The sequence below is a fragment of the Microtus ochrogaster genome, chromosome 24 (genome assembly GCF_000317375.1).
Source record: "Microtus ochrogaster isolate Prairie Vole_2 chromosome 24, MicOch1.0, whole genome shotgun sequence".
Lineage (NCBI taxonomy): Eukaryota > Metazoa > Chordata > Mammalia > Rodentia > Cricetidae > Microtus > Microtus ochrogaster.
Window position 1 is genome coordinate 12,207,873 of NC_022024.1, and position 19,536 is coordinate 12,227,408.

A 19,536-nucleotide genomic window follows, 5' to 3' on the forward strand; every position below is an offset into this window, starting at 1 on the left:
TCTATCTTCTAAGGACTTCATATACTTTTTTTTAAAAAAAATAAGACTTATTGCTTTTATTTATATGTATTTTTGCATGCATATGCATGCATATGTGCACATACATGAGGGCAGATGTCCAAGAAGGCTAGAACCATCTTAGCTTCCCCGTAGTTAGGATAAAAAGTGGTTGTCAGTCACATCACATGTGTTCTTAGAACTGAACTTGGGTCCTTTGTACATGTTCTCAATTGCTGAGCCATTTCTCCTGCCCCTCTCTCCTTTTCATCTTAAAAGTTGACATCTGGAATAGTGAAAAACTGAATTTGTTAGGGATTATCTTACTCTCTTAAATCTGCATAACATTTTGATGCAAAATCACAATGAATTGGTGATTTTGGGTATGTCTGACTAGAAGCAGGACATTGGCAGACAAAGAAATAATGACTGTGAATGTCAAGGCTTTAGAGACTATTGCTTAGACAAAAGGGCACCTGTCGTGAAAGCGAAGCATAATTGATAAATATCTGAAGTCATGCATCAGTCAGCATTCATCACCCTTAGACAGAGTGGGGAGTGAGCACCTAAAAACACAACAGAGTTTCTGAAATGTTGGGCCATAGGCTCTTATTCTGGAGTGAGGACTTGAGGAGCTACAGTCTAGGCATCTTATTCTCTACTATTTATTGATGGTAATCTAACAGTTCAGAGTGTAGTTGTGGGAGTGGAGTGGGACCTGATGATGCAAGCATTTTCTTTTGCTATTGGTTATTTAAGAACATAGAGCACACTAGAGTCTATTTCTAACTAACATGGTAATGTATCAGAAAGGTACTCAATAATGCTGCCACTAATGCTGGAGACTGATTTGCTATTTATGTTAATTTGGCAGACTTTGTTTTCTAGTTCTGTATGGTTGCAGACTCCCACCTAGGTGGTCTTCTCAGGCTGAGAGAACAATGTTTCAAGGTCACTGACTTTTCCAGGAGTGTAAAAGAAATATCTAAGCTTTCTTAAAGTTTTCACAAGAGTTTAAAAAGTGGAGTGAGACCATTTAAAAAACCATAGGTGTGCTTGGGACCTAACAAGCAACAGCCCATTTAGAACACTTAGACATTTTCATCTAGACATCAGAACAGTTGTTTGCTCATGTGGGTGTTAATGGTAAAGGGTGGATGAGAAGAGTCAAACAAAAGAAGTGATTGTTTAAGTGTCTTCCTCTGTGTTGTAGCATAATTCCTGTCTCTCACAGTTCTAAAGGCTAGAATACACAAGTTAAGGTACTGCTGTGTTTGATGAGGGCTGTGCTCTGATTCTAAGACAATGCCTTGATTCAGCAATCTTCCAGAGCAGGCAAAGTGTCATTGCAGAACAAAAGGCATAGAAAAGAGAACACTTAACCACTCAAGCTCCTTAAAAGAAAGAGCCAGGTCTCCAGGCTGTGGCGCATGGGATGTAGGCACGCTGGGATGGCTATGGATATAGTCTAAGACAAAGTCATATTTAAAACATGAATGTTCTTTTTCAATTTCCTGTTTTAAATTGGTCTGGAGCATGAACTTTGTAGATGGCAATGCTGTGTGCTGCAATATCAAACAACATGGACACACTTGTGACTAATTTATTCATGAGAGTACAGTCATCCTGAGTTAATCACTTTTAAATTACTCTCCTCCCAATACCATGACAGGAGAGATTTCTTTTCTTTTTATTTATTCTTCTCTCACATAATACATCCTAATGGCAGTCTCCTATTCCTCTATTCCTCTAAATTCCATTAAACCTGCCCTCTCATCCAGATCTGCTTCTCTCCCTTCAGAAAATGGTGTAGAAGGTTCTTCTGTATTTGTGTTGCTTTCATTGGTTATTTAAGAAACTTCCTTGGCCTAGTTGATAGGGCAGAATTTAGGTAGGCAGGGAAGACAGAACAGAATGCTGGGAAGAAGAACAGAGTCAGGCAGACGCCATGAATCTCTGGCCTGAGATGGACGTAGGTTAGAATCTTGCCAGTAAACCACAGTCATGTGGTGACACACAGATTTAATGGAAATGGGTTAATCAAGATGTGAGAGTTAGCCAATAAGAGGATAGAGCTAATGGGCCAGGAAGTAATTTAATTAACAATTTCTATGTGGTTATTTTGGGTATAAGCTAGCTGGGCGGCCGGACACGGCCTGCTCCTCCTACAACAAGAAAAGAGCAGGTCTTCCAGGTATATCAACTGGACAGAGAATAACAAAAAGCATTAAAACTGTGAGCAAACACTGTATCAAGGCTGAACTAGGCAACCTGTTAGGAGGAAAAGAATCCCAAGCGCAGTCAAAAGAATCAAAGATACTTCACCCCACTGTTAAGAGTCCCACGAGAACTCCAAGCTAAACAATCATAAGTATATGCAACATATGCAGAAGATGTAGCTCGGACCCAGGCAGGCCTGGTGATTGTCTCTCCAATAACTGTGAGTCCCTGTGAGCCCTCATTTGTTGACGATGTGAGCTGTTTTCTCCTATGTCCTTCTCCCCACTGGCTCCTATAATCCTTCCTCCACTTCTCTCCTGGGGTCCTCGAGTTCCACCTAATGTTTGACTGTGAGTCTCTGTTAGCTTCTGTTAGCTGTGGGAGGAAATCTCCCTGATAATGATTGGGCTAGGTACCAATCTATAGAAGAGTATCATTAGTAATCATATCATTGACTTTTCTTTTGCCAGTTGTGTTTGCTTCTATCCTAAGTCTCTGATATATACAGCTTCTTGTTTCTGGCCATCGAAGTAGTTTCAGGCATGGGCTACGTCCCCGTGGCCTTGACCTCAAGTTATATCAGTCACTGGCTCGCAGTTCTCATGAGTTCTGTACCACCATTGCCCTGGCACATCTTACAGGCAGGATGGGTTATAGGTTGAAGGTTTTGTGGCTAGTTTGGTGTCTCACCCCCACTACTGGAAAACTTGCCTAGTCACTGATGAGTTTTGGATGAGGTATAATGAAATTTAAAATAAGCAGGTTTGAGTGAGGCCACATTGAAATTCAACCACACAAACATCTTGCACAGGAAACAAGTGAAGATTCTAAGAACTTTGTTTTTCCAAAGCCACAATGACAAGAAAGTGTTTTCAGGGTTTCTGTCCTGCCCAGTTCCCACAGTCGTTAAGTCCCAAAGAAATCACACAAAGGTCTACATTCACTATAAACTGATTGTCCCATTAGCTCAGGTTTCTTATTAACTCTTATAACTTATATAGCCCATTATTCTTATCTGTGTTAGCCATATGGCTCAGTACCTTATTCAGCAGGGCACATCTTGTTTCTTCTGTGGTCAGGTCACAACTGCAGACTAGACTTCCTCTTCCCAGAATTCTCCTGTTCTCATTGACCCACCTCTACTTCCTATCTGGTTGTCCCCCCTATACTTCCTGCCTGACTACTGGCCAATCAGCATTTATTTAAAATATAATTGACAGAATAAAGATAATTGTCCCACATCACTGTACACAAACAAACAAAAAAAACCCAAAGCAAAGTGACAACAAAAAGTAAATCTGAGGATTGAGAGGAAAACATGGACTCCCTGATATTATCTACAGACCGATCATGCAGTTCTCAGAAATGCCAGAATAAAACAAAAGTTGGGGAGCATGTCTGAGATTTTGCAGCTTCTGTCTGAGCCATTTCAGCCATGTGCGGGGATGGTAGAAGCACTATAATTTACCAGAGTCAGGAGGAGTGGATGAGCAGAGATAGACTTTTATGTTAATGTAGGTCATAACATTCGTTAGTATTATGTGATTTTTCCCCTTTGTCTAGCTATAGTTTTCTGGATGATAGTTATGACTTTGAAGAACAAAATGTGTAATTTTATCTAGGGCTTTCTTTAAATTTTTAAGTCAGTTATATTCTGAAATTTGAGTTTTCTTGTTTTCAAGGTACATTAAAAAGTTATGAATGCATATTTTAATGGATATAGCCACATTATTTTGCAAAATTAAAAGAACTTAATTCAATGGGTAAGCATTATATGCCTCAAAGAAGCAGAATACTGCTTCAGTTACTCTCACCCTTTACAAAGGAGCTTCACTGAGGTATAACACAGGGTATATTTTGTGTACAACTGATGCTTTAATGTATACATGTCTATCACCATAAAGAACATTCTGATTCCACCAGGTTTCCTAGTACTAGGCTAAAGCAGCTCTATATTAGTTCCTAGCAATTCACTGATACAGATATTCTTCAGATATAGGACTATGTTCTGAGATTCCTCAATTTCTGAATGGTTATAACAACCGTCCTTTCCAAAGTTGTTTGACCAATTCTCCAACATGTTGAATCAAAGCTTATTGTATGTGTGGTCAGTACCAAATCTGACCACTTTGACTTTCTGTTTCTTTTACCTCTCCTGTTATCCATAAATGTATTTTCCCATATTTTATGAATTCTATGTCTATACTTAAGAAGCTGCCCATTATTGCTAACCCTACCATGTTAAATCCTATCCATCAGTCACTTTATCTGAATTTGCTCTATTTCTTAAGACTCCTTGCTTGGTAACCCACGATACTGTTGTTCAGATTACTCTGCCTCCATACTTCTGTTGAAACCATACACCATCAGTGTCTAAAATCTTTGGTACCAGCCAGTAAGTGCCCCCTCATCATACCTCCTATTCATATACTATTTATTTATTTGTTTATGTTTATGTGTGTATGTATGTATTAAAGAACACACATGTTAGTATATGCCAGGGTATGTGGAGGTCAGAGGTTTATTTATTCTTCTCTCACATAATACATCCTAATGGCAGTCTCCTATTCCTCTATTTCTCTAAATCACTTCTCAGAAATCATTCAGCTTGTTTTCTGAGGTAGTTTCTCGATGGTGATCTGGCAGTCACTTACTGGGTTGGGCTGGCTGGCCAGCAGGCATCAGGAACTCATTTGTCTCTGCCTACCAATGCTAGGTTAAAAGCACACACCACCGTAAGGGGCGGGAATGGAGTGCAGGTCCTTGTGTTTGCGCGACACGTGCTTTCCCTAGCTGGATCTGTGTTTATACTGCTTATTAGTAATTTGCAAACTATGAACTGCGCTTTCCCTTTGATCACAGACTTCGAGGTGCCATACTTAGATCATATGTTTGCAGTTTTCTCTCCATGTCGTTTGGCCCATCCAGATCAGTGTGATCCGCTCACTGAGCTATGAGGACCAGCCTGCTCCTCCTCCTCCTTGCTCATGAGGGTCTACAGAATTCATATTTGGTTCTTCACTGCAACAGGATCTGTCCGGGAAAATTTCATATAGGTCCATGTCTTTCTAGAAGTAAATGATGCTTGGCCAGCTACTACTGTCGCCATGTCCCATTGACAGGCAAAGTTGACACATTGTGAGCCTGATATCGACTTTATTCATACTTAGGCAATGTACTCAATTATGTAAAGTGAGTGAGTTTGCCTGTTAGATACTTTCCCTATGTACTAGTGCCACTTTTAGATGGTGTAGACACAAAAACCTTCTTTCTGTTTGTCCAAGGTATTTGGCACTTCCCACATGAACGCTGCTGTGCTTTCTATCTTCCTTCAGGATACACTTGTACAGGTCTTCAAATAAGCTAGCTTCTAATATTGCTCACATGACAGGCAAAGGTGATTATATCACAGAGACGTGCTTTGTCCATGTCTTCCATACTTATTCACCCTGTAACATTTATACCAGAACGTATTTCCTAGCACTTCTTTTTTGTTTGTTTGTTTTTGCTTTTTTGTTTGTTTGAGACAGGGTTTCTCTGTAGCTTTGAAGCCTGTCTTGGAACTAGCACTTGTAGACCAGGCTGGCCTCGAACTAACAGAGATCCACCTGCCTCTGTCTCCTGAGTGCTGGTATTAAAGGCATGCGCCACCACAGCCCGGAATCCTGGCACTTCTTAATTACTATATTTCTTTCTTTCAGTTACTAGTCACTAGCTGATCTTCTCCATGCATAAACATCACTTTGCAGATAGTAAGGGGTTTACCAGGACAATAATATAATAAATAATAATAAGATATAATCAATAATAATAAAGCAATACATTCATAAAGGCAATGATCAGTAAGGATTTTCTGTATACATAGGTGCACAGGTGACTTATTTTTGTTAACTAAAATCCTAGGAATGAACAGGCTATCCTCCATGCCTCCTGAAATCCAAGTCACAGTTTGAAGCCTGATAAATAACACATTTTCCAAGAATCTTCCAAACGGATAATATTATCTTCTCTCATAGAATTTTAAATGTTCTGTTTGTCTGTGTTATAGTTGTCACACCTTCATTGCGAGTTTAAGATGGAGAAGAATTAGGGCATATATTTGGCTTCCTTTAATACATATTTCAGATTTCAGAGCAGCAGCTATACTGAAAAGACGGAAATAAATAAAAATCAATAGTGTGCTAAGACTGTTGACTATTCTATTCAATTATTTGTTGTGAAATATTTAAAGCACACATAAAAGGATGAATACTATTATGCTAATATTGACGTGCTCACCACCAGCTTTAAAACATTGATATGAAGACATTAATTCCTCATGTGGCTGTCCTCCATTCTTTTTATTTTTTTCTTCTTGATAGCAATCGTGATTCTGAAGTTAGAGTTGGTGTCTTTACCATTGCTTACTGTGTTTGTAGGCATGGATATTTTCCATTACTCTCTGCGTGACCTGAATGTGTGAAACACATTTACACTATGCAGTATTGTTTTAATTATTTCTGATGAGTACATGGGTCATTTCATAACTTCTTTCTTCGTTATTGTGTTTCTCAGATTGTCTATGCTGGTGCCTTTAGTGGCAGAACCCAGTGGTGAGATCATTTATTTTAATTGCTATGTGCTATTCCTTTATGGAATGCTTTCTTCGCTTCTTTGTGTATTATCTTGGCAGAAAGGCATTTAACTTCCCCTTTTCCCTCTTAGAAACAATATTATAACGAACATTCTCATACAGTTTCTAGATAGCCTTGGAGTACATTACTCCAAGGATTATACTGAGACCGATTTCCATTTTGGAATGAGGGTGTTCATTATGATGAGGAACAAATGCATAGGAGCCAGGGTTCAAACACTAATTGGACCTTACTAGCACTTCCAGGAAGCAGTGGGCATCAGCTATTTTCTGCTCTTCTCCTGAGTGGGCATGACTTACCTCAGCCCTTGGCATCAAACAGTCAACCTGGCAATGGTATTTTTGGCTCTAGTGTGTCTTGCCAGAGCCAATTCCCAGCTGCTACTGCCTGCTTTTGGAGCCAGAGACCAGCAGGTCCGGAGCTTCACACAATAACCACTTTGCATTTGGGTTCTATTTCAGTTCCACTGAGAGGTTTATTTACTTTCTGAGCTTGGGGATTAGTCCTCTTTCTAAATATTTTATTTACCATTGCTATGAGTCTGGAGCAGGGAGAGTAAGTGAAACATATATTTCTTTCGCTCGCTATAATCAAAACTTGATAATAGCTGCGCCACCTTTTAAAATAAGCACACATTCTTAGACTCATCTAATCATGGGTTTTTCGAGCTGGAAGGCATTTTAAAGAAAAAGCCAATAACCTTACTTTATAGGTAAGGGAATTGTGGTTCTGAGAAACTAAGTGATTTAGTGATGTCACATCTGTATTTGATGGTGGCAAGCCCAGACCGAAGCCCATGGGTGCACTCTGTTCTCCCTCTGCCACTGCCTCTACTGTCATAGTTTTCTCTATAAGCTAAGATTAAATGTATCATTTTATTTTTAACAGGACAAAAAGAATGTACTAGAATTTAAGAAATTAGGAAAAAATGACAGCACATTTACAAACTAATATGAAGTGTTTTCTCTGAGATAGATTTGAGATAAAAGTGATAATATACTCAGCCCCACAGTGAGCTGAGTAAATTTTCATTAGATGTCACAAAGCCTTTGACTCTGGCTTCCTGGTGCATTTGGCTTCCTTGACTTTCTGAAACTTATTAGGATGGGCCCATCAATAATGTTGCGGATACTTCCAGCCACCTGGAGTGCTGAGCCCGAAAATGAACCGTGATGAATGAATATGACGAGCACTGATAGTGACAGCCTATATTTCTACTGTCATGTAGACATGGCTGAGTAATTAAAAAAAAAAAAGCAATAAAGAGCAAGCGTTCCTTCTTATTAGGACTTTTGAACTTGTTAGCTTAAGAAATTTAGAACCTGGTGTCACTGCTGAAACCTTTGCAACTGTTTTATTCTATTTCTAGATCTTTTAGCTGTGCCTAAGCATCCGTATGCTGCTATGGAGAACTGGGGACTAAGTATTTTTGTGGAACAAAGGATACTGCTGGACCCCAGCGTTTCATCTATTTCATATTTGCTGGATGTCACCATGGTCATTGTTCACGAAATATGTCACCAGGTACGAGAAAAGGACCAGGTGTAAGTATAATGGGAAACCGTCTGGCATGTGGGGTGGCTTCGCCCATCCAGATGAGGAGCTTGGTTTGTGTCCCCTGAGCTGTGTTTTATACAAACCACTGTGCAGTTCCTCGGCATGGCATGCCATTTTTTCTCAGACAATAAGGTAAGCACACACACACACACACACACACACACACACACACACATACACACACACACACACATTAACTGATGGTATCAGGTAAACAACTGTCACCGTGCTCAGCCAAGATGTGTGATGGAGTGGCCGCCCTTTCCGAGCCCCTGGGTAGTTGCTGATCAGCCATGCCTCTATTTCTTTGATTATTCGTGTGTACATATGGTAAGTGCAGTGAGAAACTGATTTATTTCCTTGTGGAGAGATGCCGCTGAGTTTTGCGTATGTGGCAAAATCTGCTTTTGCCAAAATCGGATTGTTATTCTTTCCTTGTCATGCAGACACATAGGAAGTCTCACTAACTCTATTGGCTAGGATACCATTCATGCTTCAAAAACCGGAAATCTCAGTGTGGTGCTGTATGACTTTATATACTACAAACTCCAAACCCCTTTAAAATGTAGAAAACTGAAAAAGAGAGAAAATACTGATAGTGAAGCAAGATGAACAGTTAAATGCTTATGAATGAACTTTTTGATGAGGTCTATGCTGGGCGCCTAGTTGCCTGGCTATTTTCTGCGTCTTGCAGTGAGTGAGAGAGTGATACCCTTGTGCCTACCAAGACCGACATGTTTCTGTCCTAGGTTACAGAGGAGCTACCATGGGTGTGCCTGGGGTCCTTTAGTGCCTTGACAGTCCTGAGGCAAATTTAATTTTTTTTTGTGGGAAGGGGATATTCCTGTAAGATGAAAGAGATCTGTGTGTCTGTTGAGACAGGGCACAGCGATAGTACTGTCATTGGTCAGGGCTCTGCCTGTCCCATGTTTCCTGTTGTGCATCAGTTTCCTGTAGTAGCTCAGTGGTAGTTGGCCCCTTACCAACAGAGAAGGGAGACAGGCTAACGGAAACACCTGCCATGATTTCATTCTGATTTTCACATTTGATTTCTCTATTATCCTCCTCACCTGCTTGCTGACACAATTCTGAAGACAGGTTGTCAATTGGAAAGAGTATTTTGGATATAGTAAAAGATGCCAAATAAAGGCTGCACAGACAGTACCCTGTTTGGAACTATATTTTTTTTTATATTTCAATAAGAGATTCCTTAAAGGAAATGATACTTTATTATTAACATTGGAACATGTGGTTAGGTCCCTGAACTATGCCTATGATGACACTAGAAGTTGTGCATGACCTGGCATGTCTTTAATTGTCGAGAATGTTTCAGCCTTCCTTTTACTTGGTCTGCCAGAACCCAGCTTTCCCTATCTTCTGCTTCTAAAAGAACATATTTTCACAGACACTCTTTAACTGTTGTCTGCCTGGAATCCTCTTGCCCAAGAATGTTCCATGGCTGGCTCCTTACCGTAAAAGTTTCAGCCCAAGTTTCATCTGCTCGTAGAAGGATTCTGTTTGTGTCATCACAAGCTGTCCCACCCATCTCCATTCCTCTGTTACTTTGTGAAGATTCAAATTTATGCTGCTCGTTATTGTTTTTTAATTATGTACCATACATAATTGTCACCTGTGTGGGAATAGACACTATCAAGGTTCTCTTCACTGAGTTTAAATCTTTTTTTTGAATGTTTGTGACTTGTGATATATTTTTGTTAACAAATTTAGAAAAAGTAAAGGTTTCAGAGTAGTGTATTGTTATTTTCTAATGTTATTTAGTCAAAATATCAGTTAAAATTTTTTCGTGAGTCATATCAGATTTTATTGGCTCAATTGCTCATTCTCAGGAGAATCTAATATGGAGGAGCTTCAGAGCCTTTGGTGGGATTCATTAGTCAATGTGGGCTGTGATTCCTTCTGCTTCAGAGGGAGATGCGTCATGACCACAATGACTGCTCACTACCACTCTAGTGGCACTTCTGGGCCACCGTTCAGAGTCCTCTGCAAACTTCAGCAGACACTGCTTCTCATTTCCATTTGTTCATCGCAGTCTGTCCTGTAGTGTCAAATAACTAAATATTTTCTTCTATACAATGGGTCTTCCAATCTCTGAAGACAGTTGTCACCAGCTTTGATTCATGGCTCCTTTCTTCGTCAACTTAAGTATTCCTATTGGGATCGATGATTCTGATTTTTGTTCTTTACTGAGCATATTCGTAAAATACTAGTAGTCGTATTAATCACGAGAGTCTTGCCACAACACATTTTAAGATCACAACATCAATTTCAGAGCGATTTCCAGTTATGATCATCACAGATTAGCCCATCTGATATCAGGTAAAATCCTTCTGAGATGGATGCTATTTTTTTTTGTTTGTTTTTGTATGCTCATTCACTCTGTTCTTGCAGTGGTTCGGCGACCTCGTGACTCCAGTGTGGTGGGAAGATGTCTGGTTGAAGGAAGGCTTTGCCCACTACTTTGAATTTGTGGGCACGGATTACCTTTATCCTGGATGGAACATGGTAAGTGTTCCTCTTCTCTAATAATATGGTATTCCTAGGGGAAGGTTGAGCTGTGTACAGTGAGCTTATGCCACCATTAGAGATATTTGAAAACACCAACCACTGCTTGAAAGTGCCCTGCCAGTGAAGGACAACTAGCCAGAATTCAAATTTTACAATTCCAGAACTTACCATTTGTCTTTTTCTCAAGAAGTTAAATATAACCGGATTTGTTATATATTGCCTTCAACATGTCACAATTTGTCTAAATGGAAACATTTTAGACTGAAGAGTTTTATAATATGAATTATCATATTAGTAATATTAAAGGAAATATCCTTTGAAATAGAGAGGTTTACTATAATTAATAAGTGATATTTTAGGTATATGAAGTATTTCAAAACAGAAAAATGAGAATACAATATTGCTTTCAAGAGGTGAAGCATACTGAATAAATAATGTATTATGATGTGCTGTTTCTACCAATAGGAATATTTGAGGATTGGGTGACTTTATAACATGTCAGTAACTTTGCTTATGGCATTGTGCACATTAGGGGCATGCTCTAGTGTTGTCCTGAACTATGAGCCCTGAGCAGGGCACTATCAGCCACAGCTGTGATGCTTTAAGTCTCTCTGAAATCAAAAGTATACAATGTTCTTTCTAGGTCTTTTTAAACAAGTTTTTCATTTTGTATAAACTTCCATTTACCTATACTTGACTATATTAGTATTGGATAGAATCAACAACTTACACTGTTTTAGAGCTCAAAATTAAGATAAAATTGAAATTTATTTTAATCGATTTTAATACTATGAGTAAAAAATTCAGTATACCAACATTTAAATTTCAGAGGCACAATTTTTGCTTATAATCTATCTGTGTGTCTGTATGTCTGTTTAGTTGCCCATTTATCTATCTAAAATCACTGATTGCCTTTCCGACATCTTTACGCATTCAATGTGAACAATGCTGTGATTTGGAGTTTATTTAACAGGTAGCTCAGAGGTGGCAAGACCTTCTGTTTGATCTCCACAACTAAAAATTAAAGAGTAAATAAAGAAAAAAATGTTCTTACAGAAATTTGAATTAAAGCTACTCCTACTTTATTATATTATTGGAAGTATTCATTAGCACATGTGAAGTTTTAATACTTAAATATTTAAGATTATCAAAAACATCTCAAAAAGTATCTTTTGGTTTTTAGAGGACTTTGAGCCAGCTTTAACATTTTCATTATTCTGTGGATTATTGCCGATTTCTAATTTCATTACATCTCAATATTAAACTATGTTCTTATTACAAAAGACGTGTCACCCACATAGGTAAGGCTTTTTTTAAAGCTCATTCAACTGCGTGTAATAAAATCCTCTCTATTCATCATTATGAAATGTACATCTTAGATTAAAAAGTAATCAGCAGAATAGTACGTGGGGTGAAAATGGATAGGTTTTGATGATTTTAAGCGTGGCTGGACAGCCTTGGTTTCAGTACCCTTACATTTTGTCTTGAAATGTTTCGTGTATTTTATTAGCTAAGTTATAAGACTAGGTCTTAAGGAGAAGATATGAAGGAGAAGAGGTGTTCAAATTGAACTTAAAGTATAAATGGCATATCTTTGTACTTTTATAGAATATGTATTGGAAGCATAAAAACCTTGAGGTGTTAAGATATAAGACTTTATTTAGTATCAGTCAAAACATAATAATTACTTGAAAATGGATAATGACATAATTATAGTGACTTAGAAAGTTTACCTTATCAAATTAAGAAATGAAGAAAGCCCCATTAACATTAATTTGCCAAGTAATTGTGAGTAGAAGCAAATGGTCTTCATTTTCAGTTTTAAAATGTGCAAATCCTTTTTGATCTTTGGTAGCCTTTTGTTTTGTGGGAATTGTATTTTTAAATTAATGAAGTACTTCAGTATACTAAATTCACAAACCCCGCCATGAGAAACTCTGTGTATAGATTGCCCCTCCATGAAACCTTAATATCTTCCTTGAAAATAAAATTTCAAGAATGAGTTAGCCGCATAAATAAGAAAGGGTGTCAAGTGGCTGTTTGGCTGTGCCAGCGCTATTTTTCATAATGGCATCGGCAGAAGAGTGAGAGAAATCCTCGAGGGGACAAGAGTGATGGCCGCATCAGCAGCGGCTCACTGCTGTGGTGTGTGCAGAAGCTCCTCTGTGAGTATCTTGGGCTGCACTGGAGCTGAGCTGAAAATAGAAAAACCAGAAGCCAGACTCATGCCAGGAGTAAAGACATTCAGAAAGTTGACCTCGTTTGTGGCTAATCCCAACAAAAAGTGCTTTTTTGGGAAAAAAAAATCATTTTAGACACCAGGACCCAAACTCTGATATAGAGTTCTGATTTGATGGGAATACTACTATAACAATATACCTTGCATGAAACACTAAAGAAGCCCAGAATTATATGGTATATATGGTTCAGGAGCTCTTGTTCTGATTTGGGCTGATATCCCTGCTTAGCTAACAGTTGCTCAGCGGAACTATAGGTTGTGATTCTTTGAGTGGTCATTAAATCTTAAGAGTGGTTTGTATCTCCAGTGAGACTCCATTGGAGAAAACTAATGTTTCCTTTGGGAATGGCTGTGTGTCTTTTTGGCCCTGTTCAGTGACAGGACATTTGCATTGAAAGCCTAGCGGAGAGAGGACTGTCTGCTTGAGGGTCTGGGGTCTTGATCTTGAAAATAGAACTCTTTTGTGTATCACTGTTACCCTCCCCTCGCCTATCTGTAAATGTGTTTCCCAACTAAAATCAGAAGCCTTTAAAAAAAAAAATAGAACAATCTCTCCTCAGGCCCCTCTATTGTAAGACCCGGGAACCATGCATCCCTATTCTGAGAGTGTTTTACTTTTCCCCCTCAGCATTTGTGCTAGCAATGTTCGCCACTTGTGGCTAATGGGCTTGTTGCCAAGAGGAGTTGAGAGAGGCTGTGGGAATAGCACCTCATGCACTAGAATCTTGCAGGTGTCATATCAGAATCAGCATTAGTGCAAGAGCAATCCTAAAGTGCACCGACGCACCTGCTGTCCCACAGACTAGATTCTAAACAAGGCTCAAATGAGGGTGCTCCAGGAACAATGCCAGTGTTAAGAGCAAATCTGCCACTTGGAGTCTAAGCCACAGTGGATACAGTGAAATTAAGAATTTCTACTGAGTACCGAGTAAAATAGCAACTGTGCTCACCACTTTAACCCTTTGAAATAGTGCTCATTGTGACTACTATAATAAGAAGATGTGCTCATATGCCCATTTTAGGTCTACTTCTTTCTTTTTATAGGAACATCATCTGTTAGTAGACCTCCTTGACATTTCTTACAAGTGTCAGGAAGACCGCTCATCTGTGAATGCTTGAAGTACGCTAACAGCTTTAGCTTTATGGCCTTAACTCATTTTTCAGCTTGAAACTGTAACTCAAGACTAGTTGATAGTTTTTACTTTTGTTTTCAGTTATTTCAGTTGTTTATAGTTTTAAAAATTAAAATCAGAACTTTGACTTTGTTTTAGAGGAAATTCAGGGTTACAGCTTTCACTCATTAACACAGTTGTAGAAAGAAGAGCATAAAGAAGCTCAGTTTGTCAGTAAGGCCATATGCACACACACACACACACACACACACACACACACACACACACACACTCACTCACACACAAGCCTGTGTGTTAGAGTGTATTTGAAAAGTCTTTCAAGAGCCGCCTCATGTTTCCTTATGTGGATGATAGAATTTAAGACAAAGCTACAAATGAAGAATTTCATGCATGTTCTTAATGGATGATTTTTGTAAAAAGCAAAGGCATTTTTTTCCCCTCAGAAAGATATTGTTTCGGGTTTTTATAATTTAAGCCTCGAGATCAAAGATGAATGAGCATTACCTGGGGAATAACGCGTGTCTTCTGAAGAAGTTGTTCAGATTTGCATGGTGCCGAGGGCTTTGAACATTTCCTTAGGAATTTCAAAACCAATAAAACTTGTACAGGGTTAGACATGGTGTAGGACGAAACCACCAACTTTGTCTGAACTCTGGTATAATGAAGTTTGTTCCTCCTTATGCCTGGCAGCATTGCAGAGTTACTTTATTCTTTAAAGGAAGAGTCAGCTGTAAGCAGACTATTCCAGCTTGCTTAGAGAAACACCAATGAAAGCATAATGCAAAAAAAGTATGATGACATATCCTTTCATGTATTGGTATTCTGAAATGCATGCTATTGACCATAGCAGTATAGCAGTGTATACCGCTAGTTTCGCTGTCACTTTCCTTGCTTCTGGCAAAAATTGGTTAACTTTCAATAGCATTAAAATGACATACGATGTGTTGGTATTCATAATTTTCTAGTTAAAAAGAATTTTCTTGTCACAGCTTTTAGCCTGAACACAGGTAAAGCTGAGGCCTCAGTGGACAGCTAAAGAAGAAACATAACATAGCTCATTTTGGAACAAGGAGAGACTGGACCGACCCCTCACAAGTTTGAGGCTTCTCCCATCTTTCGTCAAGGTTAACTCTAAACAGGGTCCAGCTGTTGCTAGATAAGGATTTCAGAAACAACAAAGTAGCACGTGCAAGTATTCAAATTTTTTAAAAAATATGCATGGAAGAGTATTTTGTGAAAGAAAAATATTGAGTAATGGATATCAGTCCATATACTGTCCACCTTGCAATTCTCATGGCTGAAATATATGATTATAACAAGTACTGTATGTACCAAAAATATTCAGTGGTCTATGAGCTAGAGTAAGACATTGCGCTACACTGAGAGTGTCCATCTTCTCCTTTAGATAGTGATGACACTATCACTCTTCTGTCTGGTGGGCAGAGGGCTCTACTAAGTAGGAATAGCAAACAAAATTTGGTAGGACACTATTCTGAGTACCTTTCCTGGTTCTACCATTCATAAATTTAAGTAGTCCCCTTGGAAAAATTGTATGTCCTTACCTTTTTATCTCTTCTGAGGACTAACGATAGAAAATTCTACCAATTAGATGCCTATTTTGGTCAGTTTGTGTCATAATTATCTTGAGAACCTGAAGATACTACAGCATGTATCTCTTCCCTTTGCTTCAAGAACACCTGTGTCCAATTAATTCCTTTGATCATTTTATTTTCTTCTCTGCACATTTTATTTATAGTTCAATGGCTTCTTCAGGACTGCTAATGTAAACTACCCAATTTCACATGAAATGGTTGGTTGTATTGATAACAGTTCTTCCCTTCCTATCCAGGCAAGCATTTCATTAATTCTGTTTATTTAGCTTAAGATTTAATAAGTTTTATTTAGCAACCTAAATGGAGCCATCTACTGTGGAAATTCTATGGAGTAAACCTCATGTGAATGTTAGTTTAGAACTGCCATGTAACAGTATTTTGCATACATATTCACTGTGTTTATCCTCTGTATGACAGTTTCAGTATGCATAATTTCCCCTCTGTCTGACTGACCACATACCTGTTAGCAGTGCTTTTGTTTGTAGAGTAGCTCTCACTAAAGAGTCATAATATTTTTCAGACTACTCAAATTCATATATATCTTCTGAAAATAAAAATATGCTGCATATGCCTCTAAGATTTAACCAAATCACAGAGGACATTTCATTATTCATAATCGTTTTTATTTTTAATGTCTGACGTGTCTTCTTCAATGGTTGACTGCTTCATGGTGATGTTGAATTGCTGTCTGCTCTGATAGATTCGACTTTTGCATCTTGAGTTTCTCTAAAGTTGTTGACTTTGCCTAGAAGAATGACAAATGTTTTAAAATAAATTTCTCTTCAAAAGCAAACAGTTGCTTTTGTTTTCTTTTTGTTGTGTGGTAGTTTTGAAGGTGATAGACGTTGATTTAAGTATTATATATTCTTTCAATTTATATATTTAAAAATTATATATTCTTTCAATTTTCGGATTAAATCCAAATTAGATGTGTTGTCCCTTCTAGAACAATGTACCCATGCATACTCTCTGCTCATCCAGTTTTCAGTGCTTGGGATGCGATGTACTTCAGATAATGATTAATTGAAAATCTAAAACTCTTTCTATGTCAAGTTTATTGCCTTCCCTTCAAAACCATAAGCGATTTTCATGTAAACTTTTGATTTCTTTTGTGAGCTGACAGGCCAAATTAGTTATCATGACTGAAAATAATTGGACTTCACATAAGATAATACATTTTGTTTTCTTGCCAATTATTAAGCTTACCTTGTGTTTATGAAAAGATGAAAGACGTTGAAGAATTAGCCTAGAATGCCTTGATCGCCTTTCACTACACTAAAGCTTTATTGGATGATATTTTTGCTCATTTCTTTGTTAGGGTGAGGGAGTGTTCAAGTGAGGATTAAGTAATGATGTCCTCTTGGTGTTATAAAACTCTTCCAATAGCTAAGCCAGATTATTATTATTGTTTACCACAGTAATTTTATACTTATAGTTTTTAAGAATGAGATTGATTTTTCTACCCATTCCCATTTCTTTGCTACTTGTATTTTGTGTGATCATATTTCTCCGTTTTCAAATCACCCATGAAATCCATGCTCAAGTGTGTAAACATAGTATGAAGAATCAAGGAATTATGATTTATGCTGTCATTCATTTTACCTGTTTTTCTCTTCATACTAGACACTTAAGTAGAATGACATTATTTTTAGCATCCAGAACTGGCTTTCTGATGTGATCTGTTGTCAATCACATATCAAAATATTAACAAAAGTAGGAGATTACTTCATATGCATGTGAATATATACATTCCATTCCTGATTGACTTTGGGACACAAATACTTCAGTATTTTTGCTCATTGAAAATGTATTTAAAATCTAGGTTTCCATTTTGAAGAAGGAAACTTTGCCAACTACAAAATGGGTTTATTGTAAATTGCTTGCAGTAGTCCCCGACTCAGTAATTTATCTGATTTGACTAAGTATATCGGCTTCCAGAACCTTGTTTTCTGAAATTGTTTGGTACCCCTTATTAAGCTTTTAAATTTAGTAAACTTTTTATCTTTACTGGAAAAAGAATTTTTCCTATTGTCAGAATAGTGTAGTATTTCTGAGGTTAAGTTACTCAACGGACTGACCATGTATATCCCTAAATACTGGACCCAAAGACAAAAGACTTCCATTTAAAATACATTACTATAATCAGTAAGAAATTTATTACAGACTTAGGATGATTTGGATCATTATTTATTTCACAAATTAAAAGAACAAAACAAATTAGTCACTTGGTAATCATGCTATTAATGTCTGGGAGTTGATTAGCTCCTCTTTAAAGTTACTCCAGACTAGAAACTTTCCATTAGAATTCAAACAGAAATGTAAAAGAAAATAGGTACCATATATATATATATATATATATATATATATACACTAAAATACCTATATTACATTTTGTCAATAAAAGATTAAAGCATCTCAATGCACCTGCTATTTACATCAAAAATATTGGTGAAACTTCATAACAAATCTGAGTAACAGCTATTCTTTTTTTAATTTGATTGACAAATTTCATTTTATTGACGTGTCTTTTCAGTTGGTCAAAAATTAAGCATAAAGAAAAATATTTTTTATGGCCAATGTACAGACAGAATTGTTAAAACATGATAGAAAAATTACCTTTCAGAGGTGTGTAATTTATGTGAAGCGTTCTCCAAAGGATGTGACACTCTAAAAGACAAGGAATGAGTTAATGCCAACTCGCGAAGGACAGGAAGTAAATCTCCCTTACTAGACGGTATGCTTCTTCAGGATAGAAATCTTATTTTGTTGTCATTTTCAGCATTTAACTCTAATTGTCACATACATGAGGTGTTCAATAATAAAAGCATGCCCCAAACTTAACAGGCAACTGTAAACTAAAAGTCCACAGAGAATTAATGAAATACTGTAACAGCTTCTCTAATTGTATTGTGAGCTATTTTATTGAGCTATGAGATGATGCTGAAATTAGAAATAGATTAATTTTGAATGAGTACACTGCCTTCCTGTCTGACAGAATACAGGGAAAGATGTCAGCATTCATGTTTAGAGAGGGTTAGATTATATCATAAGGCATATGGAGACTATTTACAATGAATCAGACAGACTGGTAGGATAAAAAATATTAGACAACATGTTCATACTTTGTTACCATGATTGACACTGGAAACATCCCTAGAAATTATCTGTAAGAGTTTGGATTACAATAATTAATGAAAATATGAGTGATGGTAACATATGTTGGGTGAATTAGAAAAGGTTTTTATATAATATGTATTTTTTAACTTTTCAAATACAGTAACGTTGTTAAATTTTTAAACTTTAGTTTTGGGATTATAATATCACTACTTTTCCCCCTTCTGTTTTCTCATTCTAAGCCCACCATCATAGTCCTTCAAGATCATGGCCTCTTCAACACCAACAATACATGCTTGACTCTGGCACATTATCAAAATCAGCTGCCTATATAAGATGTTCAGAGTTGGGTCCTCCTCGGATAAACCTTATTGTTTGATGGCACTGACAAAACACTTCTCAGAGGTGGACTCAAAAATGGTGGCCTCATCCTTTGCCTCCTCCTCCTCCTCCTCCTCCTCCTCCTCCTCAAAAATGGTGGCCTCCTCCTTTTCCTCCTCCTC

General features: G+C 37.6%; 1 protein-coding gene across 1 annotated transcript in view; it reads left to right on the forward strand.

The window, feature by feature from the left end:
• The window catches only part of Trhde (thyrotropin releasing hormone degrading enzyme), a 377,812-nt gene that overhangs the window by 193,388 nt on the left and 164,888 nt on the right, over positions 1-19,536 (forward strand). The window contains exons 4-5 of the mRNA XM_005358058.3: positions 8,221-8,375; positions 10,818-10,931. Coding sequence (XP_005358115.1) covers positions 8,221-8,375; positions 10,818-10,931 — 269 coding nt within the window. The remainder of the gene's footprint in view (positions 1-8,220; positions 8,376-10,817; positions 10,932-19,536) is intronic.